The 10983-nt window shown below is 41.1% G+C and overlaps 1 protein-coding gene across 2 annotated transcripts; it reads left to right on the top strand.

Moving 5' to 3' along the window:
* On the top strand, positions 1–7713 carry LOC143497922 (macrophage mannose receptor 1-like). Of its 2 annotated transcripts, XR_013125917.1 has the most exons (6): positions 1–137; positions 322–436; positions 4110–4469; positions 4586–4900; positions 4991–5693; positions 5799–7713. XR_013125917.1 is itself a non-coding variant. In XM_076993561.1 (5 exons), exons 2-5 carry the CDS (start codon positions 400–402, stop codon positions 5353–5355), a joined length of 1077 nt encoding a protein of 358 aa, XP_076849676.1. In that variant the 5' UTR covers positions 1–137; positions 322–399; the 3' UTR covers positions 5356–7713. The 2 variants fall into 2 exon arrangements, 1 of the variants encoding a protein (XP_076849676.1); XM_076993561.1 differs by having other exon boundaries at positions 4991–7713.
* The last annotated feature ends 3270 nt before the right edge of the window (positions 7714–10983 follow it).

The following is a 10983-nucleotide window of genomic DNA, read 5'->3' as shown; positions in this document are numbered from 1 at the left end:
AGTTCAAAGCCTTTTTTACATCTTGACATATATGCATATGAGCTGGTGACATCACACCTCATCATGTGATGTCACCACGATGAGAGCTGTTGGGGATTTGAAAATTCTTCTCCATTCAACAATAAACACCTCATCAGGTAAGACTGTGTCCTTAGTTTACTAATTCTTTTATGTAGTTCATCAGTTAATAACCAGAAATTTATTTAACCATTTTTTATTTACTGCTATCTGTTTTTGCTGTATTTGCAATGTTTTTTTTTTGCATGTTAAATGTTTGTAATCAGAGTGAACACATACAGTGTCTGGTGTGTATGTCTGCAGATTAGATCACTACAGCCCCTCTGATATTTCAGCACTCAGGACTCCAACTCAGTACTAGTGTGAGTTTATGGAATTGCCATGGAAACCATCTCTGTGCTTCTCTCTCTACTGTTGGGTAAATATTCACTAATAATCACTAGGCTCAAAACACCTGTTTGCTCTGAACATATTCAGTATGAATTTGTGATTCTTACGCATATTTGATTAATCAAATTATTATCTGGTGGAAAAAAATTATTTTCACAATGTCAAAGTGGTCTGGACACCAATTGTTTTCAGGTTCCAGTGTATGTTTTACAGTTAATTAACATAAATGTTATATTAATATTAATGTTGTTGTAACGTGGGGAAGAGGCACGACGAGGCACGTGTAATGAACAAGGCTGGGCAGGTAGGACACAGATGCAGAATTCGGAGGTTTAATATAAACCACTAACACAAAAGAGTATAATACATACAAAGACCAAAGATGACAAGCAAGATAACACAAAAAGACACAGAGAGCATGAACTAACTGAACAACAACCACTACACACGACTAGAACATTAGACTTAATCCTTTCACTGATAACATACAACGTTCAACGTACAAGCTACAATAACCCACAACCACAGAGACCAAACACAGGACTTAAATGCACTGACTAAACAAGGAACACAACAAGACACACCTGAAAGTGATAACGAGGGGCAGAGAACACGGCAGGGGTGTGAAAATAGTGGCTGTGTTCGAAATAGACTACTACATACTGGATACTGCATACTGGACTCAGTATATACTGGATACTGCATACTGGTCCTCGTAGTAGTATGCAGTACAGTTTCCAGTATGCGACAAAAGCAAAGCATACTACGGGGTCACATGAATGTAACGTTGCATGATGGGATGCAGTACACCACGAAGATAGCTCTGTTCGCATACTGGAATATTTTGCGGAAGTAGTAGGTTATCCGGGTATGTTTCGCGTACTGGAAATTTTCATTTTGGTCACATACTGCGTACGACATACTGATTTGGGGCTCGATCAGTACGCCAGTAGTATGTAGTAGACTATTTCGAACACAGCCAGAGACAACTAGGAAATGTCAAAATAAAAGACACTCAAACACACAGAGAACAAAACAAAAGACAGGGGAGGCAGGACCACATGACGGCACGTTGTGGTGAAAACACACATTTTAATTAACAAAGACGGTGGAGACCAGCACGAGTAGCATTAACATTAAAACACAAACACACAGGCACGAGCTTTAGACAAAGACGATCACGAGACATTGTGTGAACGCACATTAAATAGATGAAGTATACAATCCCCAGTTGTAACAGTCAGAACTATACACTGATCACTGTTACACACTGATCACGAGACGAGACACAGGTGAGACGGATGAACACGCTCACACACAACCCCACGGAGATACATATACGGTCATAACCAGACGCAGATGACATAAACACACGCCCAAAAGGAGGGGTCTGGAGCTGCTCCGTGACAGTTGCCATTTACTTATGAGAAGAATTTACGTTTTAACCAGTTACACCAGTTACAAGATGAAACTGAATATTTAAGTAGCAATAAATAAATAAATGTAAAGACCATGCTGTTAAGTCGTACTGAGAGGCGGCGGACACAAGTGTGATTGAGGGTTTATTTACAGGAAGGACACTGTCAACATTATCAACCTCTTTTAAACTCACCATGACAACACGGTGGGCATGACGACAGCGATGCATGACGAACAGACTTATAGGACTAACACCAAGACTATAAGATGAAGACAGAACTACCAGAATATAACTTAACACACACAGTGAACACACACAGATGATGTGAACAAGGCAGATACTCTACAGAAGGGATGCACATAGACCAACTAAACACACTAGATATACAACCAGACTAAACCAGGTGCACACAGAAATACAGAAACCAGAACATAGAACAATGAGATCATAACCTTGAGCAGTGATAAATGACCTACACAGACCTCACCAAGATTCATACACTGACCCACAAGACTCAACACTAGAGGTACAAACAAGACAGACAGAACGAGACACAAGGAGCAAAAACAGAGACATGACTGACAGACAGGAGGAGCTAAACTGGAGACACAAACAAGACTGACAGATGTGGGCGGGGCTAGATGTGACATGTAAATAATGTAGTGAATTTAGACTAATAAGATTTTTGCTTCCTCTTGTCATGTTTGGTTTCTACTTTCTCACAACCCACTACAATCCTGCCAAGCTTACAATAAGAGATTTTAAGAGATAGATTTATTTCATTCACTGAAAAGCGAGACTTGTTTTTCTTCATGTATCTAATATTTTATAAATATTTCTTTGAGTGGTAGGATTGAGTAATATAAAACTTTACACTGTGTTATTTAAAAATGTGACTGTAATATAAAACTTTACACTGTACGCTTTATTTAAAAACCTGATTGAGCACATGATTGATCAAACATATTAAAAAATACCCAACATAATTCTCCTCTCATGTGATCTGGTCCATGTGTACCATACAAGTCACATGCTGTGTGTTTCCTGTTCAGCTGAGCTGAAGGTTATGTGCACCCCTGTTCACCCCCCTGTTCACCCTGTTCACCCCCGAGTTCACCCCCCTGTTCGACTCCCAAATTCATCTGTCCACCAAAGTCTTCTGGGGTTGAACATCTTTCAGATGGAAAGGACAGAGGAAATGTTAATAACCTTCATATCTACCCCATTACATCTACCCCGTCACATCTACCCCAGCCCTTCATATCTACCCCGTCACATCTACCCCATTACATCTACCCCAGTCCTTCACATCTACCCCAGCCCTTCATATCTACCCCAGTCCTTCACATCTACCCCATTACATCTACCCCAGTCCTTCACATCTACCCCATTACATCTACCCCAGTCCTTCACATCTACCCCGTCCCATCTACCCCAGTCCTTCACATCTACCCCAGTCCTTCACATCTACCCCATTACATCTACCCCGTTACATCAGCCCTGTCACATCTACCCCAGTCCTTCACATCTACCCCAGTCCTTCACATCTACCCCATTACATCTACCCCAGTCCTTCACATCTACCCCGTCCCATCTACCCCAGTCCTTCATATCTACCCCATTACATCTACCCCGTTACATCAGCCCTGTCACATCTACCCCAGTCCTTCACATCTACCCCAGTCCTTCACATCTACCCCATTACATCTACCCCAGTCCTTCACATCTACCCCGTCCCATCTACCCCAGTCCTTCACATCTACCCCAGTCCTTCACATCTACCCCGTCCCATCTACCCCAGTCCTTCATATCTACCCCATTACATCTACCCCGTTACATCAGCCCTGTCACATCTACCCCAGTCCTTCACATCTACCCCAGTCCTTCACATCTACCCCATTACATCTACCCCAGTCCTTCACATCTACCCCGTCCCATCTACCCCAGTCCTTCACATCTACCCCAGTCCTTCACATCTACCCCGTCCCATCTACCCCAGTCCTTCATATCTACCCCATTACATCTACCCCGTTACATCAGCCCTGTCACATCTACCCCAGTCCTTCACATCTACCCCAGTCCTTCACATCTACCCCTATAGTCTCATTACTGTTACTCAGTGCCATGTAATAATGGTGAATCTGCTCTGTGCTACCACAGTAGTGCCACAGGTATCACAACACATGCCCACAGCACTGGAGAACATTCCTGACAGTTTCTAATCAGACCATAGTAGAACATCACCCCATCACTGAGTCACTAAGAAGAGAAACTTTTCCAGTTTTTTCTGCTGCAGGTGGAAGTCGTCTCAGAACATTCCACATCACAGGATATGAGAATCTGACTCAGTCTGAGGCTCAGACAGCTTGTAGAAGAAACTACACCAACCTTGTCACTGTGTACAGTGAGGAAGACAACAGTGTACTGGCTAATCTGACTGAGGAGGCTGGATTATATGCTGCCTGGATTGGGCTCCACCGCAGTCAGCCCAGTTATAAATGGTCTAATGGTGATGCAGTTACATTCAGAAACTCAACACAAGACTGTGGGACATGGAGCTGCTGTGTTGCTATGAAGGCTGAGGGTTCATGGGAGTGTGATAACTGCATACAGAAAAAGAATTTTATGTGTTATAAACAAGGTAAATACTTACTATAGAGGTTTCAGCAATATTAAATACTATAAGTATTGATGTCATCACCTTTAAGTCTAAACATATAATTAAGGATTGATTTGTTAATTGTTTAATCACTGCAGATTCGTGCCACAGTTATCAGTTAGTGCTTGAGCCAATGTCCTGGTATGAAGCCCAGAGATACTGCAGGGAGAAATACACTGATCTGGTCACCATCAGAGATCAGGACCAAAATGAAGAGGTGAATCTGAATGGGAAGAACAGCACCACCCCCTTCTGGATCGGCCTGCTGTGTGATGACTGGGAGTGGGCTGATGGAGGTCTCTCCACCTACAGGAACTGGAGATCTCGTGTCCCTCAGCCATGTGATTGTGTAAAACTGATGAAGGATGAATGGTCAGCGTGTAATAATCCTGCATCTGCTCTGTGCTACAGCAGTAAGTCATGATGTTACCAACACTAAAATGTTCTCTGCAGTCTAGATCAGTAGAATGAAGAAGTGTCTCTGGTGTTTGTGTCTCTGTCAGCGTCCATCCATGTGAGTGAGGACAGTATGATCTGGGAGAAAGCTCTGGACTACTGTCAGGAAGGTCACAGGTCTGGTCTCCTGCGCATTGAGTCTCACCTCGACCAGAAAGAAGTGGAGTCTGAACTCAGAAGGAATAACGTCTCTGGGCCTGTGTGGGTGGGGCTTAGACAGAGCCGTCTCTTTGGGTTCTGGATTTGGTCCAATGGGATGGTTGTGGGATCTTGGACCAACTGGAAGGGAGGAAGACAGCCAGAACTTCCCCTGTCTCACCAGTGTGGCGCCATAGAAAAACGAGATCAAGGCTACATGTGGATGGACATGAACTGTAGGAATGAACTCAGAGTTTTATGTGAAGTGAAATGATCTGACTGGTGCTCTTCAATAATTGAGGATATTTCACACACATGCCAACACACCACATGTTCCAACTTGTTTCATAATCTACAGTGCTCCAATAACCACCCACCCTGCTTTAATACAGTACACAGAAGATGTGAGTACACCCCGTAATATCACATAGTCAAATGATTAAAAAATGTATCATTTCTTAATAATTGCATTATTTCAAAGTTTGCAAACAGAGATTTTTCTCTTATGTACAATTAAAAAATAAATGATATAGAAAGCTTGCATTAAAAACACTGGCCCCAGTCTAGGAAAAGGAAATACACCTTTGACGACTGCCACACACGTTACAACATGTAAGTATTGAAACAAATTAACAAAAAAAAAAAAACCCACAAAAAGTGGTTTTCCAATTAGCTGAACTGCATAAAAATGTTTATAAAGCAGCACAATGTTCTCAGGTTTGCATGTCTACATGCGTCAAGGCTCCATGGGAAATAATTGCCGGAGGTGTTGAAAAATCAGACTGTAAAACACAAAGACTGAAAAGGAAGACCTGTCCCTAGTTGAAGGTCAGTTGAAACAGTAATCACTGAACAAGCCAGAGACCTTCTAACTGTGACTGTGTAGGCTGTCCTCAAACCATTATGCCACGGACAACGTGCTACATACACAGTCTAGCTCTGGGAAACAGACAGGCTAGTGGGGCTGTCAGTGGAAGCACAGTGTCTGTGACAGCTTAGACAGGGCAAAGGACATTGTGTAAAGTCAATCTGTGTGGACAGCATACAAGACAAAAACCTTTCATTGCCCATCACAACAAATATGCAAGATTAAACTTAGGGAATGGATGGTCCCGCAAGAGAAGCACAGTCCCGCATGGTCCTGACAGAGCAGCACAGTCCCCCATGGTCCTGACAGAGAAGCACAGTCCCACATGGTCCCGACAGAGAAGCACAGTCCCGCATGGTCCCGACAGAGAAGCACAGTCCTGCATGGTCCTGACAGAGAAGCACAGTCCCGCATGGTCCTGACAGAGAAGCCCAGAGCGGGGAGTGGGATGATATGGGGCTGAATGAGCACAGAACGTATTGGGAAGAGGACATTTGAAGGTGAATACCATGAATTCCTCTGGATATTTGAAAATTCTGGCTGACCAGATGACTCCCAGTCACCAGATCCTTCTCAGAAGAGGAATATTCTCACATGATAATAATCCGAAACAGACAAAATCAACACAGAGTTCCCAAAGAAAAAGTGGATATGATGGCGTGTCGGAGCGAGACAGCAGTGCAGCAGAGAGCAGACATGGTGTCTGAAGAACCACACAGTATCTGTCACTAATAACAGCGGTGAATGGTGCACTCACCTGTGCTCTTGCTGAGTCCATACTGTAGGGCCTGTGTTTTTTATTGTAATGTGACCTAAATATGATGATCTGGCATTGACACTGCACAGGGGTTAGTGTTAGTGTTAGAGTTAGGGGTTAGTGTTATGGGTTAGGGTTAGAGTTAGGGGTTAGGGTTAGAGTTAGGGGTTAGTGTTAGAGTTACGGGTTAGTGTTAGAGTTATGATGATCTAACTTTGATACACAGTGGTGCTTCGTTTGTTCTCTACATACTTATGTACATTTGCTTTTCTAACGCAGCCACTGTGTCACTATATTCTGAGCTCATGTTTTCACAACTCCAGTTTTTAATATCTTTCTGTTCTGGATTCCATGTTGAATAGCATTTTATCTTCTATCATTAGCATATTGTTTAATCTACTGTTTTATATGCAAGCTTTGTGTTCTTTGAAAAGGTTACAATTAACAATTAAAAGTAAATTTGAAGTAAAAAAAAAGTAAATCTGAAGTATTTCAATGAAAACTACATTTGCTGTAATGGAGATGCGGATACCCAGGGATCTTCACATCTGGAGCTCCAAAACGTTTTTCTCCAACACCACATCACATCAGCAGCACTTACACATGTAAAACCTCATCAGGTGACTCCACATGTCAGCTTCTAAATTTAAGGATTCACAATGATAAAGTATGTGCATAGTCTCAGCATTTAAAACTGTATAAACCACCACTTTCTGTAAAAAAAAAGATACATTTCAGATTCACAACACAGACTTTAAAAAAGTCATTGGAACTACGGGCCCCCTACTGGTCGCCTCCGTCTACAGCGGCAGTTGTCCTGTTGTTGTTGTGTTCGTCCCTCGGGGGGGCAGAGCCTGTGATCCGTCTCACCTGAGGGTCGTTTGTTTGTCTATACATGTCTTGTCTTTATACCAGTTGACCGCTGGTCATTATATCCTTCATTGGGATCATGTCACGGGTTTTTGGTTTGCGCACTATTTCAATTAAACCATCCATTTTCCCTGAGACTTGGCGTGATCGCTTCCATTTTATTTCGCTCACCCTGCCCATCACAACAGTGAGGAAAATAAGTATTTGAACACCCTGCGACTTTGCAAGTTCTCCCACTTAGAAATCATGGAGGGGTCTGACATTTTCATCTTAGGTGCATCTCCACTGTGAGAGACATCATCTAAAAAAAGTATCCGGAAATCACAATGTATAATTTTTTAATGATTTATTTGTGTCTTACTGCTGTTCAAATACGTATTTTCCTCACTGTAGCCTGTATGCAATAATATTAAATATGCAAAACTGCCAGTAGACTCATTGATATTACTGCCCTCAATAATGTATAATGTTCTTTTACTGCTGCAAGCACACCTATTCTTATGAAATGCTATATCTGCATGTTTTGTTTAACTTGTGTTAATTTTGTTGATATAATGAAGTTTGTATGAACTCTGCAATTACAATAAGTATGTGAGATGACTTTGTGAGATGAAACAAAGTATTGTATTAATACGGTTAATGGACATTTTAACAGAAATTCAAATATTTGTCTGAATCACACAGACCAAAAACACTGGAAAAGAGTGATTCCTAACCTGTTTTTCAACTGAAGTGAAGACATTTTTCAATGCTCCTGTTAACACAATCCTTAATGTGTGTCCTTTATTCAAAAGATGAGAGCGATAAGAGTTTTGCATTTAATTACGTATCAAAGCGATAAAATGAAGCCAGTGGGAAAGAGGAAACTGATGATAAGCAAATAATATGCAAATGTTTCTCCAAGAAACAAGACCTGCTCACAGAGAGAATGTCACGGGGCCGAGGGCCATCAGAGGATTTGCATCATGCAAATCAGACATGAACCCGTCGAACACACTGACATTATTTCTTACATATTTTGTACATCTTTCATATCTTACCTGGTTAAATTCAGCTGTCAAATCCTTTTTTTCTTAAAAAATTCTATAAATTATGCGAACATTTTTCCTTGTCTCACAACCAGAGCATATTCAGTGTAAGTTCTTGTTTTAAGTCTAAAGTGCGTCTCTCAGTGACGTCTGTGGCTGGTGTCTTCTGTTCAGATGTCTTCCACTTCTACACTGATGAAGATTTTATAGTACACAAGGAATAATCCCACCTCATTAGATACATCAAACTCTCTGGCCAACGTATAGGGACTATTATTAGGGAATTTATTAAGGAGTTTTATAGGTGTGTGATTAGCGAATGTAGCCCATCTGATGGTATACACATTTATTAAGGAGTTTTATAGGTGTGTGATTAGTGAATGTAGCCCATCTGATGGTATACACATTTATTAAGGAGTTTTATAGGTGTGTGATTAGTGAATGTAGCCCATCTGATGGTATACACATTTATTAAGGAGTTTTATAGGTATGTGATTAGTGAATGTAGCCCATCTGATGGTATACACATTTATTAAGGAGTTTTATAGGTGTGTGATTAGTGAATGTTGCCCATCTGATGGTATACACATTTATTAAGGAGTTTTATAGGTGTGTGATTAGTGAATGTAGCCCATCTGATGGTATACACATTTATTAAGGAGTTTTATAGGTATGTGATTAGTGAATGTAGCCCATCTGATGGTATACACATTTATTAAGGAGTTTTATAGGTGTGTGATTAGTGAATGTTGCCCATCTGATGGTATACACATTTATTAAGGAGTTTTATAGGTGTGTGATTAGTGAATGTAGCCCATCTGATGGTATACACAATTTTATTAGCCATCTTCTATCCTGTTCATCACAGGTCCTCTGACCACAGGAACGCTGTAATCTGTATATGAATGAGGTGAATTAGGTGGTCCACATGTACACACACACATAGTTGTTGTTGATGCGGTAACAAGGAATAGCAGGTTTTCTGGAGCTTTAGCATGTCTGTGTCAGTATTTAGCATGTCTGTGTCAGTATTCAGCATGTCTGTGTCAGCATGTAGCATGTCTGTGTCAGTATTTAGCATGTCTGTGTCAGCATGTACCATGTCTGTGTCATGTAGCATGTCTGTGTCAGCATGTAGCATGTCTGTGTCAGTATTTAGCATGTCTGTGTCAGCATGTAGCATGTCTGTGTCAGTATTTAGCATGTCTGTGTCAGCATGTAGCATGTCTGTGTCTGTGTCTTGTCTGCCATGCCAAAACTATCCATTGATGAAGAGTTGGAAGATTATCCACTGGGAACATTAGCAAAAGAGCAATCATTTGAGACTACTCACCTTCAAGGTGTTTCCAACAACAAACGTTTCTAATGAAGAGGCCAGCGTGTGTGTAATAGTAGGAAATGATTTGAAGTGGTAAAAAATGGTCAAACAAACAAATATTCTACCAGACGCCGTTTTGATTAACCTTTTCATTATAATGTGGCACTATTTATTTGTACATCATTGTGTCGTGGGCGAGTTGAAGGATACGCCCTCTTATTGACACAGGAACTTACTGTTTTCCTTCGGGACCGTCCTCAGGGCCCGGATCAGTGCATAGCGCTTCGTCTAAGTCGTCTTGTACATCCCACCGGATGAGATTTTTTTTTTTTAAGAATACGTTCAGGTACTCCGTCACCCTGTGTTTTCTTGTGGATCTGAGATAGAGCGTCCGCCTTGGTATTCTTGAAACCGGGTCTGTAAAATATTGTGAACTGGAAGCGAGAAAAGAATAAAGCCCACCTTGCTTGTTGTTGATTTAATACTTATAATATAATTTTATACATTTTGGGATTTGGTCATGTAAAAAATCATAAAATATTTATTTTTTCCGACGATTGAATTCCGCAGTCAACCGGCGAAAAAGTGATGACCCGCGAATTATTTTTCCCATTAATATCTTATAAAGTCCCGTGAAAGAGTGAATTCACAAAAGCTGAAGTGCAAAGTGTCGCAGGATCACTGTAACATAATACAAAAAATAAGTATGAACTAACCTACAACTGAGTGCCAATTAAATATTAAATTAACAGCAACATTAAGATAAAAACTGTACATTCAGATGAAAATATCAACTTAAATGTGCAATCAAAAAGAAAATGTGAGTGTTGGCAGTGCAAACGTGAATCACCTCCTTAGCAACAGTTCTCTGGGTGACAGTACATTCAGTGAACAAATCAGAGAATGAACAAGAGCTTTCAGTTCATGAAAGAATCAGAGAATGACCGAGAGCCCTCAGTACAGTTAACGAATCACTGAACAAATCACTGAGCATGCGCAGTTCCCTCGCAATGACAGTCTCCGCCTCCAGATTCGCGGGTGAATCGGTGATTCACAGACCA

The sequence above is a fragment of the Brachyhypopomus gauderio genome, unplaced genomic scaffold (genome assembly GCF_052324685.1).
Source record: "Brachyhypopomus gauderio isolate BG-103 unplaced genomic scaffold, BGAUD_0.2 sc116, whole genome shotgun sequence".
Lineage (NCBI taxonomy): Eukaryota > Metazoa > Chordata > Actinopteri > Gymnotiformes > Hypopomidae > Brachyhypopomus > Brachyhypopomus gauderio.
The sequence above is the reverse complement of the archived record's forward strand: the minus strand, read 5'-3'. Positions and strand labels throughout refer to the sequence as shown.

What these genes read in the sequence shown, in the direction of transcription:
- LOC143497922 (XM_076993561.1), top strand. Translation starts at nt 400, where the DNA reads ATGGAAACCATCTCTGTGCTTCTCTCTCTACTGTTGG. An exon ending in GCTTCTCTCTCTACTGTTGG is followed by an intron (nt 437 to 4,109) that starts GTAAATATTCAC and finishes AAACTTTTCCAG; the next exon opens with TTTTTTCTGCTGCAGGTGGA. An exon ending in TTTTATGTGTTATAAACAAG is followed by an intron (nt 4,470 to 4,585) that starts GTAAATACTTAC and finishes TAATCACTGCAG; the next exon opens with ATTCGTGCCACAGTTATCAG.